The sequence below is a fragment of the Cervus canadensis genome, chromosome 12, assembly GCF_019320065.1.
Source record: "Cervus canadensis isolate Bull #8, Minnesota chromosome 12, ASM1932006v1, whole genome shotgun sequence".
NCBI classification, from domain to species: Eukaryota; Metazoa; Chordata; class Mammalia; order Artiodactyla; family Cervidae; genus Cervus; species Cervus canadensis.
The window spans coordinates 65,988,202-66,012,351 of record NC_057397.1 but is presented as its reverse complement, the minus strand read 5'-3'; the positions used below and the strand labels follow the sequence as shown (position 1 = coordinate 66,012,351).

Genomic DNA, 24,150 nt, shown 5'->3' with positions numbered 1-24,150 from the left:
TACTTGCTCTGTGCTGTATCATCTGGGCTTCCCTGGTGGCTCAGATGGTAAAGAATCTGCCTGCAATGCAGAAAACCTGGGCTCGATTCTTGGATTGGGAAGATCCCCTGGAGAAGGGAATGGCTACCCACTCCAGTATTCTTACCTGGAGAGCTCCATGGACAGAGGAGCCTGCTGAGCTACAGTCCATGGGTTGCAAAGCATCAGACACCACTGAGCAACTAACACGTTCACTTTTCACTTCATACTGTATTACCTACACATTATGCTCTCTACGTGTTAAAATTACTATTACCTTTATATAATTTTTGTATTATCTGACCTTTAGGTAAATGGGTAATATGCTATGCTGACTATTTTTTTTCTGTCATTCCTTTTCATTCTAGTTCCATAACTATTCATTGGCAGTTTTGTGTTTTTTTTCCCCCCAAATACCGTAGAACTGAAAATCGGAAATATTTGACTACAATAAACAGGTGAATTATGAATAAAGCTAAGTTAGGCTCCATTTCAGGCATGTGCGTGTGCTCAGTTGTGTCAGACCCTTTTGCAACCCCATAGCCTGTAGCCTGCCAGGCCCTTCTGTCCCTGGAATTTTCCAGGCAAACATACTGGAGAGGTGCCCATTTCCTACTCCAGGGGAATCTTTCTGACCTATGGATCAAACCCCAGCCTCCTGCATTGGCAGGCAGTTTCTTTTCCACTGAGCTGCCTGGGGAGTCCTCTAGTTCCTCAACCACAGATCAAACCTAGGAGTGTGGGGTCTTAGCCACTGGACCACCAGGGAAAGTTCCTCAAGCCTCACTTTTGCTTATGGTATTTCCCAGTGAAAGCTTTGTGAACACTTTGTGTGGATGTAAATGAAGCAGTGTGACCGCCTTTAAAAGAAAAGGTTTAGGCATTTCTTGTATGCAGTCCTGCTTCTTATATTAGCACTTATTTTCCTCTTTTGTCTTTGTGTTGGTTCTAAAAACCACTGCTGGGGTTAATGTTGAGCCTCTCTGAGTTATTCCAGCTGCAGTTTTGTTACCTGCTTTTTTGAGTTATGCAGTCCCAGTTAGCAAGTGAACTACGGCTGGCATTTTGTAATCAGGTGAAGTGGTAAGGGTGTGATGATAGGAATTGGGGCCATGTAATTTTTTTTTTTTTTAAAGGAAGAAATTTAGCATAGATCCCTTGGGGGAAATGAATTCTACTTGTCCCCAGCTGAAAGTCCATTTTGATTATGAGGCTGTTTGTATGACTTACCTGTTTTTTTAAGAGCAAACCTGTTTCTCCCACAATGTTGTGTGGAATTACTTCCTCCTGGTTTCTTAACCTATTTGTTTGTTAGCTCTGTTATCCATGGGCTGATTTATTCTCCTTAATCAAGACCTTTACCACTGTTTATTTCATTTTTACCAAGCCTTTACTGAGAACTCATTTTAAATGAAGTATGGCCTTATCCAGAGAGCTCGTGAAAGTAGAGAACTGTCCATTGGGAGTTTATTATTTATCCCAGTAATAGCCTCCCAAGAGCCCAGTGGAGGAAGTATTGCCCCCTTTTTATAGCTAGGGAAACTGAGGCTTCGAGGTTTTTTTCTTGAGTTAGAAATGGCAGCATTTGAACCTGAGTCTGATTGCAAACATCCTGCTTGTTAACTAGGGGATAAAATTCTAGAATTTGTAACGATTATTTGAGCATGGGGTTGCCTATTTAAACAGATTATCTCCCTTATAAATTTATATTCTGTTTCCTGATACTATAATATTTAGGGGGAAAGGGAAGTTAATTTTGTAAAATTTCGACCCAGTTGTAGGGTATTGCATCCATATATGCTGTTTGACATTATTACCAAATGCCATTTCACTAGTGCAGCTTTACAATATCACGGTTTAAAAAAAAAACAGTCACTAAACCACTCTTGTCTGTTCATCCGAGTGTCAGTAGGAGTGTGTCTGTGTTGGTTTCACCACTTCGTGACAGGGGTAAACAATACATGTTTGTGTGGGTGTGCTGCTAACACGGCAACAGTGGCCTAATTTTCCCATGTATTAAAGACGGACATAATAGCCTTACTGGCAGAGTGGTAAGAACATGAGCTTTGGGGTCAGATTTACTGGGGGTGAATTTGCTGGACCTTCCAGCCTCGGTTTCCCCATCTTGAAATGGGCGTAGCTATTGTAAGGAATAATGATGTGGTTCATGCAGCCGCTCAGCCACCGCCTCCCTACTGTGCGCTCTCCAGTGTAGACTGGGTTGTTGAGTGTCATGGAGAAAGACAGCCAGCTGCCGATGACTGAAAGGACTTCCTTATTGATTTAGGACCTTATCTAAACTATTTTACACCTACATTTTTTCTAACCTTGTATGAGACTGGGTATAGACCTTTTAACATGTCAGCTACATGTTAGTACAGGTAAACTTAAGGGTTAATTTAGCTTCTCCATTGTAAAATTGTGTGAATGTGGTTCATTCTGCGCTTATGTGCTTGTTTTTATATTTATTTTTAATTGATTGGTTTGCAATATTGATTTCTGTCATACGTCAACATGAATAGGTGTACATGTGTCCCCTCTCTCTTGAGTCTCCCTCCCGCCCATTCCCACCCCTCTAGGTTATCGCAGAGCCCCAGTCTGAGTTCCCAGCAAATTCCCATTGGCTCTGTATTTCCTTATGTTAATGTATGTGCAGCCATGCTCCTCTCTCCATTTCTCTCTCCCTCTCCTCCCCCACCCTCTGTCCGTAAGTCTGTTCTCTAGTCTGTATATCCGCTGTTGCTCTTCGAACAGATTCGTCAGTACCATCCTTTTAGATTCCATACATATGCATTAATATATGATATTTGTTTTCTTGATTTAACTTCACTCTGTATAATAGGCTCTAGGTTTCCTCCACCTCATTAGAACTGACTCAAGTGCATTCCTTTTTTGGCTGAGTAATATTGTCTTGTATATATATGTACCACAGCTTCTTTATCCATTCATCTGGCGATGGACACCTAGGTTGCTTCCATGTTCTAGCTATCGTAAATAGTGCTGCAGTGAACGTTGGAATATACGTGTCTTTTTCAGTTTTGGTTTCTTCAGAGTATATGCCTAGAAGTGGTATTGCTGGGTAATATGGTGGCTTATTTGGTTTTTTATTTTAAAAAATGTTGTTTTGGTTTCGCTGGGTCTTTGTTGCTGCCAGAAGTCTTTCTCTAGTTGCGGTGTCCGGACTTCTCCTTGTGGTCGCTTCTCTTGTTACAGAGTGTGGCCTCTGGAGCACAGGCTTGGTAGAGGCTTGGGGGCTTAGTTACTCCGAGGCATGTGGCATCTTCCCGGAGCAGAACCTGCGTCCCCTGCATTGGCAGGCAGATTCTTAACCACTGACTGCCAGGGAAGTCCACTTGTTTGTTATGATTAGTTGAACTGGATCTTTGTGGTCGCACACACCTTCATTGCCCTTCTTAAAAAACACAGGCAGATGCTGAATCCTCCCTGGTATCTTTTTGTATATGAAAGAGATTTAAAATACAACCAAGATAAGCCGGGTTACTAGTTGACCTTGTTAACTGGAGTGGAGAAGAAATTATCTTTGGTACCACACGGCCATCACGTGAGCCAAATCAGCCAGTAGTCTGGTTTGTGGTGTGTAGTAAGTTAACGTGACTAGAAATTCTTTATTTGTGTGTGTATGTGACTAGAAATTCTGTATATTCTTGGCCAGCACTCAAGAGTTGTTATGTTAATTTTATGTGGTTTATTTTGATTACAAAATAGTTTACTTTTAAAATGTGAGTTTGGGAATTCTAGGATAGTTGTTTTGTTGTAGAAAGCTTTGGAAAACATTATCATGCAGTCTCTCTTTCCTAATTTGTTTATCCCATATAAATATCTTTTTCTAAGGTAGAAAGTTTTCTTTTATTTTGCATTGGCCCCCACTTCCAGCTTATTTCTTCGGAGGTATAATTGACTTGTCAGTTCTGTGCTTTTGTTAATAATACCTCCTGAAGTAGTAGTTGTTAGGATGAATCTCATTTTTCCCTCCCTCTTAGAAAGTGTAGGCTTCTGCAGAAAAGTTCAAACTACGGATATATGTTCCCCCGCATTTATTATAAAAAAAGTTTTTGCTGCTTTGAATCTTAGTTACATTCTTTTATAGTGGCATTCTTATTTGATTCTTTCAAAGATGACTTTAAAATATAGCAGATTATGTATACAACCTGTTTCATTTTTTTATTTTATTTTTAGCCACTCATCGTGGCTTGAGGGATCTTAGTTCCCTGACCGGGGATCGAACTGTGCCCCCTGCAGTGGAAGCACGGAGTCCTGTCCACTGGACTGCCAGAGAATTCCCTAGAACCTGTTTTTTGAATTATGCAACTCATATAAGGGTAATTTATCACTTCCCCTTTTTTCCTTCACATAATTGTAGGAAATTCTGTTCTTATTTGGAGCATTGTTTCAACTTTTTGGTGTGGTCTTTTATGCTTGCTATTCCTTTGTTCCTTTAGCACAGGAATTTTATTGAAAAATGTCTGTCTGGCAATATAGGCAGCCGTGTTAGACTCTAAAAAAGGAAACAGTAGAAGGGAAGAAGCAAACTTGTCTTTGGCGAGAGGTGGGGGGCTGCTGTTTAATGGCAATGAAAAATGGCTTTGAGTTGGAAGTTTCAATTGTGATACAATTTTCACATAGTTTAAGTTTAGTTGCTCCACAATGCCTTTGTTTTATATGTGTGCTTTCTCCTCGAAACTAAAAACTTGTTTTAAACTAGTTTTAAAAAGATGCTGTTTACCAGGGAAAATTGAGTGTTCTGAAATGAAACGTGTCACTTTTCAGGCCATGAGAAAAGGGAACTTCTTTTGAATGGATCAGTTGATACTGATGTGTTCTGAAAAATTTCTCTCTAAATTCTGCCTTCAGAGAGTATAAGCATGGGTTAAGTCCTGAAATCTGTTTCACCGACGTGGCACCCTCTGTTCAGCTACCAACGAGGTCTCCGGCCGTGTCCGAGTTCTGTGTAAATGCAGCCCTTAGCTCAGTTGCAGCCTGGAACACTCATTTTGTTCCCACATGTCTGGCTTTACCCTTCTGCGTTTCCTCACGGCGTGTCTCATCTGTAGAGCTGGCCCAGCCTGTTGGTGCTGTTGTGGCCGCCTCGAGGGCAGAATGACTAAATTGCATGACGAACCATAGATCAGGAGACACAGGCTCATCTTTCCTTCCCTCAAGATCAGACGCGTAGCAGGTCATTCAGTATATAATTATGAATTGATAGGAGAAAGAATCGGTACTAAACTCTCCTCTATGTGTTGTTCATGTTACATTCCGGTAAGAATTACTCAAAACTGAATGAATCTTCCGAAGAGAGTGGTGTGGGTGATGGGTGGTTTGGGCATGCAGGAGGTTGGGTGACTTTTAAAAGTTGCTAGGAGCTCAGAGCTGCTGATCTTACTGGTGTGTGATGACTTGAAGGGAAACATGTTGGGACCTGTTATGTGGAACCAGGTTAGCCAAATGTCTACAACACAGTCTTAATTCAAAAAGTCGAGTTCAGTAAAATAATTCTTCAGGTGCAGATCCATTCTACACAAACAGGGTACTTCACGTTGTTACTTCTGATCCGTCTTTTTCACTTGGCTTTCATATATTTATGTGCTAATTAATATTTTATTACATGCATTATTCCAAAAGTAGTTTCCATAGGTTGGTTTTAGAGTTAAACTAGATAGAATGCCTTCTTGGCCTGAGTACAACTAAGAGGATGTCTGCTTAACATGTGATCCGAGTATCTCAGGTCCAGACTGTAGTTCAGACCGGATCATGGCCCATGCTAGAGCGTTTAGTCACCTGGTCCTCTTTTCTGTTCATTGGTTTTCACACTTTAAACTTTTAATTTTGTATTGGAGTATAGCCAATCAACAGTGTTGTGGTAGTTTCAGGTGGACAGTGAAGGGACTCAGCCATACATACACGTGTCGTATATACATTTAGAAAGCTTCTCACAAACGGTCGCTCAGAACAAATGGAGCTGCTTATCTCGGGGCGGCGAATTGCATACACATAGTCAGATCAGAACTGTATGATAATTCCAGCTCCATTACCTACCAGCTGGGGAACTTGAGTGAGTTACAGACCTTCTCTCCATCCGAGGTTCTTCATCTGTTTGATTTCACTGTTACCCACCTGGCAGGACTACTGCATAGTATAGGAGGAGATAGTGTTTGGCACAGAATGGTGTGTAATAAATATCACCATTTATGTCAGTAGAATCTTAGAAGTTAATAGGTGCTGTGGTAGATGGAAAGAGATCAGAGGAAAGGGAACCTGTGCTCAGGAAATGCAAAGTAGAGTTGACGAGAGTCATATTAATATTGTATAGAAATAGTATCTAATCAACGCAGATTGATGGTTGTGACCTCAAGCAGTTAGGGGAGGCTTTGGTGCTGAGTGGGAGTGACCCATGGTCTAATTTGGTTAAGGGATTATGAAGATAAGAGGATTTTATAGGGGAGTTACCTGAGCAGAGGTGAGAAGGCTTATGCCTCTTATCATTTACAGAAGAGAAAAAACTGGTTTGAATGGAGCATACTCTCCCCATCCAGTTCCTTCAAAGTTTAAGTTCCCCCCAAGATTCTGTTTTGGGATAGAAAGTTACAATGTGGCAAATATTTCTGTAGCATTCTCTATTTTTGGCAATTTTATTCTTCCAAATCAGAAGTTAGCAATCCTGTTCACTATAGGGCTAGAGAATCGATGTTTTAGATTTTGCAGGCCACATACAATCGCTTCTCATTCATTCTTTACAATCCTTTTAAAAACAGGAAAGCCATACTTTTCTCTGGGCTGCCCAAAAATTGAGTGAGGGTCAAGGGTTGCCTTATGCTGTGTTTTCATCCATGTTCCTTAAGGTGTAGGGTGTGTGTCTATGTGTCTCTCCTGATCGGAGTTTTGCCAAAGCATCAAATTGCCTTATGCAGTGTTTCCTTGGTCAGATATCTTCAAACTTTCTGTCCAGTAATGATCTCCTACATATAAAACTTTTCTCTGAATCTGTAGTAAGGGGTTAAGTTGCCACTCTTTGGAGCTGTTAGCTTTTAATGGTGTTTCTCAACCTGGGCTAGATTTTGCCCACTTGGGGACACTTGACAAAGATCTGGAGACTTTTTTTGGGGGTGGGAGGAGACTTTTTAATTGTTAAAACTAGTAGTAGGTAGAGGTTAGCATGGTACTAAAAATCCTGTAGTACACAAGCCACCACCCCCACTCCCAACAAAGATTTATCTGCCCTACATGCCACTGATGCTGAGGTTAAGAAACCTTGCCTTTATGATGGATGGGATTGGTCTCTGTTTCTTGGATATCCTTCTCTTTACTTCATTGTAGGCCCTTACAAGAGGGAAAGTGTTATAAGAATTGCAGGGTTCTAGACGATTGGTGGCATAGTTTACATGATACATTATGGCTAGTCACAGCTCTTAGTTCTGTGAAGGCCCTTAAAGTCCCTCCCATCTCCCCAGAAAACTTAGGGCAGTTGTCTTCCTAAAGCATCTTCATCTTTTGGCTCCAGTTTTTCTGTCCTGTCATTACATTCTTTGAAAATGGCCCTGAATTCATAAATACAGTACAGTCTTCCAATGATGATCATTCTTTTAAAAGCTTCTTATTTTGTATTGGGGCATAGACAATGTTATGATAGTTTCAGGTAGCAGGGAAGGGACTCAGTCATACATATACATGGATCCATTCTTCCCCAAACTGCCCTCCCATCCAGCTTCCACATAACATGGAGCAGAGTTCCCTATGCTATACAGTAGGTCCTTGTTGGTTATCCACTTAAAATATAGTAGTGTGTCCAGGGAACTATTAAGTTCATTCTCTTAAGTGTGTGAGTCTTTTCTGTTTGGTAAGTTCATTTGTATCGTTTCTGTTTAGATTCTGCATATAAGGGATATCACACAGTATTTCTCCTTCCTCTGACTTCATTCAGTATGACAGTCTCTAGGCCCATCCATGTTGCTGCAAACGGCATTATTTCATTCTTTAACTGCTGAGTGATACTCTGTTGTGTATATGTACCACATCCTCCTTATCCCTTCCTCTGTTAAGGAACATTTAGGCTGCTTCCACGCCATCAGGTTGCTGTTGTCAGCAGTGCTGCAGTGAGCATTGGGGCGCATGTATCCTCTCAGATCATGTTTTTCTTCGAATATACATGCTCAGCGTTTCGACTGAGCACGTTCTGTTTTGGCACGTTCTGCACATTCTTCCCGGGTGGTGCTGGTGGTAAAGAACCCGCCTGCCAATGCAGGAGACAGACTCGGGTTTGATCCCTGGGTTGGGGAGATCCCCTGCAGAGAGGCATGGCAACCCACTCCAGTATTCTCGCCGGGAGGATCCCAGGGACAGGGGAGCCTGGGAGGCTACAATCCATAGGGTCACACAGTCAGGCTGAGCACGCAGAAGCATGAACATATGCCCAGTTGTGGGATTGAGGGTCACATGGTAGCACTGTTTCTTAGTTTTTTAAGGAGTCTCCCTACTGTTCTCCGTAGTGACTATCAATTTACATTCCCACCAACAGTGTAGGAGGGTTCTTCTGTCTACGCCCTCTCCAGCATTTATTGTTTCTGGATTTTTTTTGATGATACCCATTCTAGCTTGTGTGAGGTGATATCTCATTGTAGTTTTGATTCACATTTCTCCAATCATTAGTGACGTTGAACATCTTTCATGTGTCTTTTGGCCATCTGTATGTCTCCTTGGGTGAAATGTCTATTTAGGTCTTTTGCCCATTTGTTGATTGACTTGTTTGTTTTGATGTTGTTAAGCATCATGAGCTGTTTGTAAATTTTGGAAACTAATCTGTTGACAGTCATTTCATTTGCAAATATTTTCTCCCAGTCTGTGGGTTGTCTTTTTGATTTGTTGTTTCTTTTGCTGTGCAAAAGCTTTTGAGTTGAAGTAGGTCCCATTTGCGGAGAAGGCAATGGCACCCCACTCCAGTACTCTTGCCTGGAAAATCCCATGGACGGAGGAGCCTGGTGGGCTGCAGTCTATGGGGTTGCGAAGAGTCACACACGACTGAGCAACTTCACTTTCACTTTTCACTTTCATGCATTGGAGAAGGAAATGGCAACCCACTCCAGTGTTCTTGCCTGGAGAATTCCAGGGACGGGAGAGCCTGGTGGGCTGCCGTCTAGAGAGTCGGACATGACTGAAGCGACTTAGCAGCAGCAGGTCCCATTTGTTTACTTTTGTTTTTATTTCCATTATTCTGGTAGATGGGTTGAAAAAAGATACTGCTGCAGTTTATGTCAGAAAGTGTTCTGCCAATGTTTTCCTCTAAGAGTTTTATTGTGTCTGGTCTTATATTTAGGTCATTAATCCATTTTGGGCTTCTTTTTATGTATCGTGTTAAAGAATGATATAATTTCATTTTTTTTTTTACGAGTAGTTGTCCAGTTTTCCCAGCACCATCTGTTGAAGAGACTGTTTCCAACATTGTGTAGTCTTGCCTCCTTTGTCATAGATTGACCAAGGACAATCATTTTAATGACCCCGGTCAGCGGTCATTACTCGGTTGCTTGAACATCTCCTGGGATTGATTTTCTAATCCCTCAGTGGGCAGCACATTTATTTCTTCACTTGGTGATTAATGTAAAGGGTGAGGCTACAGGGGGAATGCAGAAATTATCCACCATTTTAGCTTGATGATTATCCTATGAGTATGCAAATAGGCATCTGGTGAGCTCAGATTTCTTTTTAGTCATAAATGTGACCCTCTTAAAGTGTCCTTATCATGGGTTATGAAAGTTGGTCACCTAAAAGCAGGGAGCTTCAGGTATTAAATGCCTGCTTTGTGTCCTCAGCTTGTTTTATCTCATTTAATCTTCACAAAAGTCCAGGAAGGTAAAGATGATCACAGCTTTGGCTTTACAAATAGCATGAAGTTTAGTGGGGTTAAGTAATTTGCCAAGGAACATATGGTTGCCTTTCTACATGTAGTATATTTAACTACAGAGAAATGGAACTGGTTGAAGGACAACAGAAAAATAAATTTGCCTAGCGTGGGGGAAAGCAATGCAATGTCTTTTTATTGGAGAAGGGAAAGAGGAAGCCAATGGGTATGAAATAGAAAGGGATTTTGAATTGAGAATAGAAAAGAATATTACTCATTCAGAAGACTGGCTATAATTCTTGGTGGGAAAGAGATCTCTGAGTTGTTTTTACGTTGTATCCTCTTTATTTGCAGTTAAATGTTACCTACTTTTATTAATATTTGTCTTCATTTTTTACCCATATTACAAAATACCAATCACAAAACATTTTTATAAAATGAGGCAAACATTTTAACAACCACCATGCAAATGGCTGTTTACATTTTAAACTCAAGAAAAGGTAGTCCTATTGTATTATTTGTTATGTGCATTGTACTACACTATAAAACTTATAACAAAATGAATTTATGACAAAGTGACTATAGCACTGAAGCTTGAAAATAAAGAAATGAACCATTTTAATGACTGTTGGCTTTCTAAGGTGACTATTTTGACAAAGTCACATGCTTTAGACTGCAAATTGATAAAACCTGGCAGAAACCTCTTTTGGTTGCACCCTCAACACAACTTGAGCCCAGCATTTCTTAAAAGCCATGTTTCATGGCTTATCCAGACAGTGTACTCACTTGATCAGAAGTCACATTGGTCACTGTTGGCCCTGAGTACTTGAGTTGTTTCTATACATCTACTCTGAAAAGACAAGCATTTGTTGCCATCCAAGATAACTGGGTCATGGGACTCCAAAAATCTTGTAAAAAGGAGTTCAGGATAAAAATAATATCAGAGATACAATGTTATCTATTCCGAAAAGTTTTTGAACATTAGGCTTAAAGCCATTTAATACCTTGAGATTTTGGTAGATATAACTATATCTTTAGGTCAGCACGGTCGTTGCCTGCGTGTGCTGTGAAGGTAAGGTAGGGATTCTGTTAATTTCACTGTATACTTCATGGTTTGACAGTAAAGTGCTTATTATTCATGCATTTGCTACCCCTCAATAAACATTTTATTCCTGGTATTATTCCTCAGGACAGGATTGATTTGGCCATCTCAGTCCAAAGGGGCAATTGGATACTTCAGGAACTGTGGGTAAAATCCAGACTGATGGGAAGCAACTGTTCTGAGAGTTCAAAGAATTTCCAGTCTAGATGCATTTTACTTGACTTCTTCTTGGCTCCATGACAGTTTAATTTGGGGTTAAAAGCAAGCTCATTTTACCTCCCCAAAATATTTCCTCAACTTAATTTCCCAGGTTTAAATTTTGAGAAGAATAGTTCAGCCTCCCGGTATGGAGCATCTCAAGTTGAAGATATGGGAAATATAATCTTAGCAATGATTTCAGACCCTTACAGTAAGTACTGGTGTTATAACAGTGGAGACCTAGAATCTGATCCCATCCACTTTCCGTCTCCTAAGCTGCTGAGTCCCGTTCTGCCCCACCCCACCCATACCCACACCCACACCCACTCACAGCTTTCTTCCCAGCTAAAAGGATGACTTGTATGTTCTCGTTTTAGATCACAGGTTTTCAGATCCTGAGAGAGTAAATTACAAATTTGAAAGTGGCACTTGGTAAGTACTTGCATACTACTCCATTTGAGTCTTTCAATGTGTTTTTATTCATATTGTGGTATTTAACTCCCCTTATATTTAGTGATTTTACTGACCCTTTTGGCTATCCATTTTTTTTACTAGTATGTCATTCATTAAAGGAGATTGTGATTTAAAGTGAGCTTGGATGTTGGAATTAACATTTAATGAAATATTTGTATCCTTAGTCACTATGACCTTAGGGACATCTTGTGTTCCTATCTGTGATTTTGATTTTAGCCTCTCTGAACTGTCCATCCTCGCTGGAAAACTTCCAAGGGGGAAAAATCACAGGGCTTAAAAGAGTTCACAAGGTTTTTACGGAGATAATTTTAAGTATGTTCTATCAGGTCCTACTTTGAAGCATAGGAAATAACTGGGGAGAAATATGAGATGGTGGTATCTCTGTTTATGATCACAGGTAGACCTGTTTGTACATCACTGCAGTGGCTTGCATGAGATTACTTGGTGCCTGAAGTGAACAGAAACTTCTGACATCTTTGCCCATTAGAGAGACACTGAGGCCTATTTAGTTGTGGGAAAAGTGACTCATTAAGAAAATGTCCTCAGAGTACTGAAAATAAAAATATGGGAGGAATAGAACATCAAAAGATGTCAAAATATAGAATAGGTGATTTACAAATGACTCATTAAGGTGTGGGAACTCCCAAGCATTTCCATAAACACTCTGTGATGCCTCCCTGTTTGATAGGGGAGATATTTTAATGGCAGACTTCTGACCACGTGCACGCATTACTGATGTGGGTTAATTACCAGCTTTATGGGCATCTTAAGTTTTTGCGGTCAAGCTGGATCTAAACCCCACTGGTGTACTGGCCAGATCAGAGAATGAGTTTAAACCTACCCTTCTCAGCTCTAGGAACTTACAGGCCATCAGGCTGGGAGGATTTTTCTTCCTATGAATTGATCTTGGGTTCTTGTGAAAGCAAGGAAGCAGCAGCTTAGCTGATAGGTGGTTTGCTGGGTGAGCAAGCTGTGCTGAACTTGCATAGGCAGTTGCCTTTGTATAGTTAGTTACCCACCTAAAGAATACTTTGAACTATATACCCACAGAATTTTTGAAGTTACGAAGTACACTGGGCAGTATGACAAGTCTGTCTGAACTCCAAATGAAGAATAGCTCAAGTGCAAATAGGCCAGTTGTCTTAGGAGGGGGTAACAGGTCAGACTGCGTAGCATTAATCACATAAGCTGAAGTTTCGCTTGATCCACAGCAGCAAGATGGAACTTATCGATGACAACACGGTGGTCAGGGCACGAGGTTTACCATGGCAGTCTTCGGATCAAGATATTGCAAGATTCTTCAAAGGACTCAACATTGCCAAGTTGGTTTTCCTTAATCTCTATTTGACTTAACAGTCCCAAAGGGGATACATAGATGTTGTGTCATTTTTTCCCTCCTTACTGTTATTTGTCTCCCCCATTGTTTTCTGTTCGGTTATTTTTCAAAGGGGCGGTGCCGCACTTTGTCTGAATGCCCAGGGGCGGAGGAACGGAGAAGCCCTGGTTAGGTTTGTGAGCGAGGAGCACAGAGACCTAGCTCTGCAGAGACACAAGCATCACATGGGGAGCCGGTACATCGAGGTAGGTGCTCGCCCTGCCTGGCGACGTCCTGACAAGCCTGGCGTCCTGCACGAGGGTGCACATCAGAAGGTTCAGAAACTGCATTTCATTTCCCTTTGTCTTTCCTTAGGTTTACAAAGCAACCGGTGAAGATTTTCTTAAAATTGCTGGGGGTGAGTACCTTCCATACAATGTGGCTATATTGAGAAGGATCTAAAATTTTACTTCTATACCAAAGGCAGATAAATACCCTCATGAATGTTTTTTTACTCCCAATGAAACATAGGAATTGACTTTTATTCTTTTGACAGGTGGAAGAAATATCCAGTGGTATCAGGTCGTGTACTGTGTAACACTTGTCCTAAGGCTTAAGTCAACCAACTGTAGTTAAATAGCAATTAAAGATACTTGTATACAAAGGCCAAAGGGTACATGTAAAGTCATGTATAAAGGGAAAGAGTAGTTGATGAAAGAAATTAAATAGTCTGAAAACTTTCAAACAGCCAAAACGGACATACCTAAATACCTGGAATCGTTGCATATCTGCTTCTAATTTTTCTCTCAACTTCATAACTCATTAGTGGCCAGGAACATGGTAGCTTTCTGGCTTCTAGTATTTTAGAATGTGTGATGTTTGAAGTAGTATGGTCAAAAAGAAGTAGGAATAGGAAGTCTTTATCTAATTCTAGAGTGATTTGTAACTTTAAAAATAACAGATGCATAAAAAATGTCAACTGTGGTTTGTCCAACAGATGTTTTTCTTTCCTCATATTGCTTTAATTTCCTTTCTCCTTTTAGTATATTGTGAATATCTTCTTAAATATCTCAGTTTTCCTCAGTGCTCATTGCTGGGCTTCTCAGGTGGCGCTAGTGGTAAAGAATCCACCTGCCAATAAGGAGAGGCACGAGATGAGGGTTTGATCTCTGGGTCAGGAAGATCCCCTGGAGAAGGAAATGGCAACCAACTCCAGTACTCTTGCCCAGAAAATCTCATGGACAGAGAAGCCTGGTAGGCTGCAGTCCATGGGGTCGCTACGAGTTGGACACAACCGAGCGACTTCACTTTCACTTTAGCACACACATGCAATTTACCATAATTTTTTATAAAAACAATCATGTTGGAAACAAGCTCCAATTGCCCAACTTTTCACTCTATATGTTGCAGTGAATACTTTTGTATCTCTGTATGTGCCACTCATTAGGATAAATTCCTAAAAACGAGATAACTAGATCAAAGAATATGGACATCTTAAGGCGTTTTTGACACATATTGCCAAAATATGCCAAGGCGGCTTTCACTTAAATACAGAGAACTTTTATACCCCTTCATTATCATTTTATTATTTATCTCTTATAAAAATCTTTACAACTGTAAAACTTGTAGTAACAACATTCTGTTAATACAATCTGCTGGTATATTTCTTGCACTTATTTCTTGAAATGAACCAAGGCTTCCAAATTCAAAACTTCAAGTTTAATAGGGTTTCCGATGTTTGATATTCACTGGGGATAAAGTATATTTTGAAGTGCTACGGTCTTGAGGTTCCATGGTAGATAACATTGTACATCACAGGTGGCAAAGTTGACCAAGTGTTTGAGTATTTGCTGCAAGGCAGCACTGGACAAAATGCTTCATGTTCAGCAGAGTATTGATAAATGCTGAAACTAGCTGCCAAATATGTTCATTATCCTCTCTACTTGAGTATGTTTGGACCTTTCCTAATAAAAAATAATTAGGAAAATAATAACAAAAATCACTAAGTGCTTTGTATGTAATCACTTATTCTCATAATTTATGAGGTAGGTAATTTTACTCCCATTTTACAGATGAGCAAACTGAGGTACAGAGATTAAACTTGACTGAGATCACAGCCTGGAAAATGATAAAGAGCCACAGTTGCACCCAGGCATTCTAGCTTCAGGATCTGTGCCCTTAACCATTATGACTAGTTGCTTTTCCTCCAAGAATGTGATTGTTAGTCCATGATTTAACTGTATGGCTGCTTTCCTAAATTAAGAGAGGTATTTTATGAAAATGGTAGGGTGGAAGTTGCAAATTAGTTGGAAGAGAGTTCTGATTCCTGGGATATTACTATGAATTCATTTGGTAGTGCAGGTCTTAATTATAAATTCAGGACATTGCCAAAGATCTCACCCTTTTAATTTTGGTGGAGTTGATGTCTTAACTGTTTCTCCCTGTGCCTCCTGCTGTTGGTGTTCCCAGGTACATCCAATGAGGTGGCCCAGTTTCTCTCCAAGGAAAACCAAGTCATTGTCCGCATGCGGGGTCTCCCCTTCACGGCCACGGCTGATGAAGTGGTGGCCTTCTTTGGACAGCATTGCCCCATCACTGGGGGGAAGGAAGGCATCCTCTTTGTTACCTACCCAGATGGTAGGCCCACGGGGGATGCTTTTGTCCTCTTTGCTTGCGAGGAATACGCCCAGAATGCACTGAGGAAGCATAAAGACCTGTTGGGTAAAAGATACATCGAACTCTTCAGGAGCACAGCAGCTGAAGTTCAGCAGGTTGGTGGCTTTGCGTTATTTCTATCCTCTTTTTGTTTAACTAATTTATTTTTTAATTAAAATATAGTTCGTTTGCAATGTTTTAGGTATATAGCAAAGCAATTCAGTTATATATATATGTATATTCTTTTTCAGATTTTTTCCATTATAAGGTATTACAAGATATTGAATATAGTTCCTATTCATTATTTCTGATCCTACAGTGTGCTAAAATAAAACTTGGAAATAAAATTTGGACATTACAGAAAGTATAAGCACGTGAAAAAAATCTTAATCTGTAACTAAATGAGAGCCACTATTATCTTAATGTACACACAGAAAAAAAGTCAATCTTTAATTCTATGTCTAACAGCAGCATATAATTCATTTAGAAAGTCTACTGTGCCGGGGTTTTTTTTTTTCTTTTTTTGCTATCAGTAGAAATTTCTTGTTTAACGTGCTAATAAAACGGTCAGTTTCTGATTGATTTCTTTAGAACTGGATACAGGGATATAGGGTTTTAATGTCTTGCCAAATATATTTCCCCAAAGGCTTGATCAGTTTCATACTGCTGGGAGAGTGCAAAGTGACCTTTTGTCCTGCTGCTGTTCATCCCTTTCAGAATTGAGCACTCTTTTTGAGACGCGGATGTCAATTCCTGAAAACATGCCAAGATCCAAGCATAAAACCATCTCTAGGGTCTCAAGCCTTTCAGCTGTTCTTCTTGACTTACAAGCTGATCATTTCACTTCAGGGATTAGTTAGCTTCCACCTGCGATTATTATAGACTGTTTCACATGGCTCTTCAACTTACTCTACTTGATTCGATAGTAGGATATAGTTATTTCAGTGATTTTCTTTGGTCTTTTTTGCAAGCAGTTCAGACACTGACTCTATCGTTATTTCAGTGAGCTCCTAGAATGATTTTGTTTAGCTTCTGCAAAGCCCATTGTAATGATTTAAAATAATTCTCCAAAGTTAAATAGAACCATCACCTGCTATAATATCAGATTGATTTTTATGCCTCAAATAAATGTAAATGAAATGCTACATTTATTCTGTGTTCTATTGTACTGGTGCTCTTGAATCTTAAACTATGAGCATACTTGTAGTATAAACAATTCTGTACTTGTTGAAAGTGAGTATCATAAATTCTGAATCTCTAAAATATGCTGAGCATGCTTAAGGCTTAAAACATCCTTCCCAAACTAGAGGTGGGGGGTGAAATCTTTATTTTAGATCTTTAATTCAAAAGACCTGTTTCATGGAAATCATTCCCTAGAATGTATTACCCCAGAGCCTTGGCTGCTGTGTATTTATTGGCTTTGTGTATTTATTGGCTTGGATGTAGAGTACGCTGTCTCTATGACTCTGCCGTAGGTGGTTTGAGTGTAAGGGGGAGTTTTCCCTTTCCTGCCTCCCACCTCTAATAATTTATTTAATAAGCACTGAAGTAGTCTTAGACTTTCCGCTGTCTTTGTTACTAATAATCACTTAACTCAGGAACTTTTTACTCACCTTCTATTTGGCAGGTACTGTAGGTGCTAGATCATTTCCTGTCCCAAGTTTGTTTATAACTGCATTTGTTTTCTATTCATGTTCTTTCCCCTGATCTTTGTACTGTGTCTGGATTATTTGTGTATTTTCTCAAAGTCTTGCTTTCTCTTTGGCTGTGTTGTGTTTACTTTTTATCGTTGTCACCTCTTATTCACCTAGCAATTGGACAGGCTGTGAGTGAGGAAGTTAGGGCAGTTTGGGGGGAATTTATGGATTGTCTTATATTTTTAGTTACGAGCTGTTAACTAGTTGGCCTTCCCTCATAGCTCAGTCGGTAAAGAATCTGCCTGCAATGCAGGGGACCTGGGTTGGATTCCCGGGTTGGGAAGATCCCCTGGAGAGGGAAATGGCAACCCACTCCAGTATTCTTGCCTGGAGAATCTCATGGGCAGAGGAGCCTGGTAGGCTACAGTCCTTGGGGTCCCAAGAGTCGGGAACGACTTAGTGAATAGACCACCACCACATGAGCTGATAAAGGTTACAGTGGTAAATGGTTCAGAAATCCTGGGGATTCCACACATGGCATTTGCACAAGGACCTCCTCGTATTATCAACTAATAGCCGTACTCTAAACTACAACAGAAGTAGACAACAACCGTGTAACATGAGTTTTGCCTGGGAGCAATTCTTTCTCCATTCCAAAATGTACCTGACCTCTATCCATTCTCAAGAGAGCTGAATTCCGTAAATTTAAAAGATAGGATCCTCTTTTTTGCCACTGTCTCAAATTCACATGGAAATTGATTTTTATTTTCACTAATGGATTTTTCTTTTCAGGTTTATGTTATCCAGGAATTCTGCTTTATATATCATTATAAATGTGACATATTTTAATATAATTGAGAGTCACTATTTGACCTGTGGTTCCTTTACTGTGTCATTTTCTTTATATTTCTTGAGTTTGGAGGTGGAATGTGAAGATAATATTGAGAGAAGCACTATTTAATGAAATAAAATCTAATAGGTTGTCCATAAGTCCACATTTTTAACAATATGTCCTGAAAAGCAGCAGACTTGAGTACTTTCTCAAAGCAGATAGTGATGCATTTGTCCAGGTCAATAAGTCCTTAATCTAAGTTCATTGTGTTGTGTGTGGCGTATACCTCACAATGCCTCTAATAAAAGTGGGTTCATGCTCTCACAGCTGAAAAGCATGAAAGACTTTCTGCATGAGTGCTTCTCAAACTTTATTATGCTGGTTGATCACCCAGGGATCTTGTTAAACTGAAGACTCATCTGGACTGGGTCGGGGTGGAGCTGAGAGGATGCAGGTCTAGCCGTTCCCCAGGGACGCCAGCCCTGGCCTGCAGGCAGCATTGCAGTAGCGAAGCTCTAAATCACTTCTGTTTTGCTTTGAGCACAGGTGCTGAATCGATTCTCCTCGGCTCCTCTCATTCCACTTCCAACCCCTCCCATTATTCCAGTACTACCTCAGCAGTTTGTGCCCCCTACAAACGTTAGAGACTGTATACGCCTTCGAGGTCTTCCCTATGCGGCCACAATTGAGGATATCCTTGACTTCCTGGGGGAGTTTTCCACCGATATCCGAACTCATGGGGTCCACATGGTACTGAATCACCAGGTAAGAAAACCACTTACTGGGAAACTGATCTGCTGCTGCTTTTTAAAGACACTCCTCAGTAAACAAGTAACAAGTGTTCATCCGTTTGTATAGTAAGCTTTGCAGGAACAATTTAACTATAAATGCAAGAGATCTTCTAAGATGAGCTCCAGAAAGAATGCTGGAGTTGGTGCAGTAAGTCAGATTCAGCTCTGATTCCATTATCACATACATCCACCAAGTCATCAATAGCATCAGGTCGGAGAAAAAGAGACGTTATCAGCATTTTACTACTGCAACTGCTGAATTCTGCTGGAGTGAGAAAGCCATCATAGACAACATTTAAAAGCAATGAGCATGTCTGTGCTCCCAAGTATTTTGTGTCCATAGATGATTTAGAAATGGCTTATTTCATGTAGCTATCAAATCACATTTTAGTAGAGTGCAAACTCAGATAGAACTTGTATCTATACCACTTGGAACAGTATGTGATCATAAAAGACATTCAAATGTATTAGTGTATTTGTGTGCGTGCCAAGTCATTTCAGTCGTGTCCGACTCTTTGTAACCCACCGGACGTCAGCCCTCCAGGTTCCTCTGTCCATGGGATTCTCCAGTCAGGAATACTGGATCGAGTTGCCATGCTCTTCTCCAGGGGATCTTCCCGAACCAGAGGTCAAACCCGTGTCTCTTACGTCTCCTGCTTTGGCAGGCTGGTCTTTACCATTAGCGCCCTAGTTGTTGAGAATCCTCTGTGAAAATCTAACCAGATTCTTATAGTTTGCAATATATATTCTAAGCATATTGAAAATAGCTCTCAACTTGGTATCTCTTGCTCTTTTAAATAAAGTTAATTTATATTAGTTGCTGGGCAATTTGCCGGTATGTTGTGTTATCATAAGCAGGACAGAACTCTAAATACCCATATAGCATGTAATTCTAATTAAAATTTTGGAACTGTTTATTAAAAAGCCAAGTTGTATTAATTTTTGAAAAGAGGTTTTCTGTGCATTATAGTCTGAATATAGGTTTGTATTAGAAATACCCACTTTTCCTAAACTGCGAGTTTCCCACTTTCTATTTTCTTGTGAAGATGGGTCACATTCATAACCATAATCCTGTCTCACTGGAAACTACACGCCACTGGGTATAGCGAACCAGAAGATACTGAGTCCCTGGTTGATGCTCCACACTCACACGTGCTCACTCTCACAACACTTTTGAGCTGTGTGACTTTTTATCCAGCTAGGACTCCTCTCGGCATGCTTCACTGATGGGAGTCCTTTTGAATCAAATTCCCCACAAGCCAGCATCACCAGGGAATTGTTTGGGTTCTGAGTCACCATTTCTAGTAATCTAGGGGCTATTATTACTCTTTGATTAACAACCGTGGACAGATTTGCCTCTCATTGACCCTTGTGACCTACTGTGATTGCACCTGGGAGAAGTGCTTCTTTGATGATGGATAAGCTCTTAGCTGCCTCGAAGATGTTAGTTTTCCATCTTGGACTGGGTTTCCCTGGTGTCCTTAATTTCCCTGGTATGGTAACTCTGATGGTAACTTGCATGGTAATCATTTGCCATAACTAGTCCCTTAGAGACTTTCAAGAAACCCATAAAATAAAAAAAGGAGTCTTATAAGCCAGCTGTATCTTTTTTTTTCCTCTCCCATAATATATCTATGCTAAATAAGACTAAGGCATTCTGGTCCTGGGTAGCAGAGATCCACCAGCTTTGTTTTAAGTAGGATTTTTAGCAAGCTGTTAGTAACAGAGGAGATGTCTATAGGCACCTGTTGGCCAAGGTTTAAAATGGAGATGCCAAGGGAGAGATGAGAAGGGCTCCCACGCAGCTGGTGCCCCAGCTCTCGCCGCCTTCACCGTGCTCTGCAATCCCAGCTCCTCTCCTCCTTCCCCGCCTGCAGGCCACACCCCAGTCTAGGTAGGCTTCAGGGAGGAGGAAGAGGGATGTTACACCTCAGTGAGGGGCAGACTTGGGAGCCCATCGAGAACACTGGTTGGTTCATTTTCATGTAGGAGGATGGGTAAAGCTCTAATACTGGTTCTGTGACTAGCTTTTCTCAGTTGAGTGAGATTTAATCAGATTTTTCAGAAAGGGGGAAAAAACCCAGTGTACAATCCTGTATTTTGAAACCACAGTCACAAGGAGACCCTTTCAAAAACCCATAAATCCATTTCTAGTTTATTAAAAGCCCAAAAAGGATCGCTTTCAGCTATGAGCTCTCAAAACTTATTTCTTCAAGGTTTTGTGGGCAATTCTGTTGATTAGGTGATGAAACATAAGCCAGGTTTCAGTAGATCTTACTGTCACCCAGATTTTGTGGCTAAAATGTCTGTACCATGGGTGATTGTCACTGTGCATGTTTTGTAAGCAACCACTTCCTTGTTGAAGGAGACAGTCTCCTTTTGTTTTTATTCTTCCTTACGCGCTCAGGGCCGCCCGTCAGGAGATGCCTTTATCCAGATGAAGTCTGCGGACAGAGCATTTATGGCTGCACAGAAGTGTCATAAAAAAACCATGAAGGACAGATATGTTGAAGTCTTTCAGTGTTCAGCTGAGGAGATGAACTTTGTGTTAATGGGGGGCACTTTAAATCGAAATGGCTTATCCCCACCGCCATGTAAGTTACCATGTAAGTTTTTCTTGGGTCTTGGCGCTATTCTACGCTATATGCTGGTAGGTGCTTAAGCTGCTTTCATAACTTTCTGTGCCCCTGGTTCTTTCTAAGGCAGGTGAGGTGGTTACATAAGGCTTTCCCATCTGAAATTGGTAGTATCTGATAATCATTTAAGACCTTGGTTGTGGACACCCATAATTAGAGATGCTACAAATACCTCCTTTCAAATTATATTCTTGCTTTTCCAGTGATAAGCACTTGATTTCTGAAGCTTAGTGTGCTCAAGATAAGCACTGACTCTGGGAGGCAACCTGGCTATGTAGATATTTTAATACGCATTTAAAGGTAAAATAAGTATGACAGATCCTTTTTGTTTTTTTCCTGCAACATATTGTGGGTTTCTTTCTTTTTTAAAGCAAAGGGTGATTCGATGCCCATTTTGCATTTTTAATTTTTTGAGCATTAAGTATTTGGGGGGAAGGATAACCTGAAGAGCATCTCTCTCGCTCTCTAGGATATCTAGAATGAGCAAGTTAGTAAAAACTAAAATGCGTAAATAAATTAGCCAAAGTTACCATTGGATCACAGGATCAGTGCTTAAATCAAGCCATGCTGTTGCTCATTGGCACCTGGGTGCAAGCCATCTGGAATCCTGTTTGAGAGGAATAAGCCCTTTAGCATGGAAACCAAGTTCTGGTTCACGACTAAGAAACATTTGGGGATCTGATGTTCAAAACTTCAATTTCGTGACAAAGTTTTCAGTTTTGAATAAGACATTTTCTTAGTAAGTATGTTGGGTATGTTTAAAGAATGTAGCACTCAAAGTATAGTCCAAAGATCACTAAGAAAGTGAACTGGATGGTGTGCTTGATTCCAATAAAATGTGGAGAATTAAGACATCACTTTCTAGTAAAGAGGAATCCATACCAATAAACCTATTTGATAAAGTATTATTCATAGAACATTTGGTAGGGCTTAATCCTTTATTGCCCTTGGAATTCCTAAATGCTAATATTCCATTTATCTGCTGCTTGCTGTTGGTGAATATCTAAGAGTTGATCACTAATGACTATAAAGTTTAAAACATTCTTACTGGGCTCAAGTGGATATCTTAATGCAATCTGTTGTGTGTTTCCTGTCCATAAACCACTGATAATATCAGTAACTTTTACAATTTCCTTTACTGATAATCTATCAAGCATTGTAAGATAAGGGAATTTCTCCATCATGTATAACCCCAGTTCTTTTACTGTGATACCTGTTTGTTTTTCTCTTCCTAGTGGAAAAAATGGTCATTACAGGCTTCATAAGACTTGTATTTCTCTTCCCCCCATCACAAACCCTAAAATAATAATTTTTCAAAATTTAAATGCAGTTTTACATAAAAACTTACTTCCATATTTTTATTACCTTCTAAAAATGTTAATTAAAATTCAGCTGTTTGTCATTTTAATGGAAGAGTTTGCTCATTTAAAAAAATCAGAACCAATTTGTGCATTTTCTATTATGCTTGTTCTCGTGGTTTAGTTGCTTAGTCGTGTCCGATTCTTGTGACCCCTTGGACTGTAGCCTGCCAGGCTCCTCTGTCCATGGAAATTCTCCAGGCAAGAATACTGGGGTGGGTTGCCATTTCCCTCTTCAGGGATGCTTGTTCTACTGCACTTATTTTTTTCTGCCAACTTACTTCAGGTGACCCTGTCTTTATGACTTAGGTGCCTCAGTTCTGTTTGCCCTTTCTCTGGACTTTTTCAGGCCAGAGATCATAATTTTAAAACTATCTACACATCAGGTATCTAACATGTAACAGTTTTTGATGGATACGAAGGAGGTTTTCCTGTGAAATGTTACCCACTGGGCCTCCTGGGTTTGAAAACTGAAGTCTGGGAGCCCACATTCAGGCCACCTCTCCTCATCTCTCCTATCGGGCACAGATGTCCTGGAAAGCTGTGTTCATCCCACACCTTAGAGCTAGCGACCAGCACGTGGTCTGACTTAAGTGAGTTGCTGTCCTCAAAGACTTTGCATCACCAGAAGACAGAAAATCCAGTCCTTTCTAATTTAATCTGAATCCATTTTTCATCAGCTGACTCTCAGGAAGACATGCACATATTATTTCTTCAGGGTTCTTTTTCAAGGAATCTGACTTTCTTTCTTATTTTGCACTGGTCTGAAGATGTCGATTAGTTTTGAAAACCCATCTTCTGGGTTGCCTTGAAGTGTGCACAATACAGAGATAATCTACTTCTTTTAGGTTAGTTCACTCTGTCAAAGTCTCTGCTTTGGCATAGTACATGGTCCTGGTGAATAATATTTTACCGTAACTGTCCTCATGCTGTGCTGTAGAGTCGATAACAAGATGGACTGGCAGTATAGCTCTCAAAGGGGGGAAAAAGAAAGCTTTTAGTTTGAAGTTACACGAAATGTCAGTCTGTCACATGTTTCTTTCCTCAAAGAGTTAGTTTGTGGTATCTTACACTTAGGAGCAGGGAAGATAAAAACCATGTGTCATGAAATTTTGAGAAGACTTGAAAGTCCACTTGGTACTGGGTTTTTTTTTCAAAGTTCAAACGAAGAACCATTCTTTAGGTAGATGAAGTGTGTGAGATTTGAGATTGCTTGTAGGTATTATCTATGTAATCAAAAGGCAGTTGCTTGGGACGGTATAGGGAACTGGTCTCTCTTTCAAA

General features: G+C 40.3%; 1 protein-coding gene across 5 annotated transcripts in view; it reads left to right on the top strand.

The window, feature by feature from the left end:
* ESRP1 (epithelial splicing regulatory protein 1) overlaps positions 1 to 24,150 on the top strand; it is a 56,902-nt gene that overhangs the window by 7,539 nt on the left and 25,213 nt on the right. For 3 of the 5 annotated variants that reach the window (XM_043483929.1, XM_043483928.1, XM_043483926.1), the window contains exons 5-12: positions 11,281 to 11,379; positions 11,546 to 11,600; positions 12,854 to 12,964; positions 13,091 to 13,223; positions 13,333 to 13,375; positions 15,427 to 15,728; positions 18,628 to 18,846; positions 21,280 to 21,478. In XM_043483929.1, the coding sequence (XP_043339864.1) occupies positions 11,281 to 11,379; positions 11,546 to 11,600; positions 12,854 to 12,964; positions 13,091 to 13,223; positions 13,333 to 13,375; positions 15,427 to 15,728; positions 18,628 to 18,846; positions 21,280 to 21,478 (1,161 nt within the window). The remainder of the gene's footprint in view (positions 1 to 11,280; positions 11,380 to 11,545; positions 11,601 to 12,853; positions 12,965 to 13,090; positions 13,224 to 13,332; positions 13,376 to 15,426; positions 15,729 to 18,627; positions 18,847 to 21,279; positions 21,479 to 24,150) is intronic. The other 2 variants (XM_043483930.1, XM_043483927.1) reach the window with 1 other exon arrangement.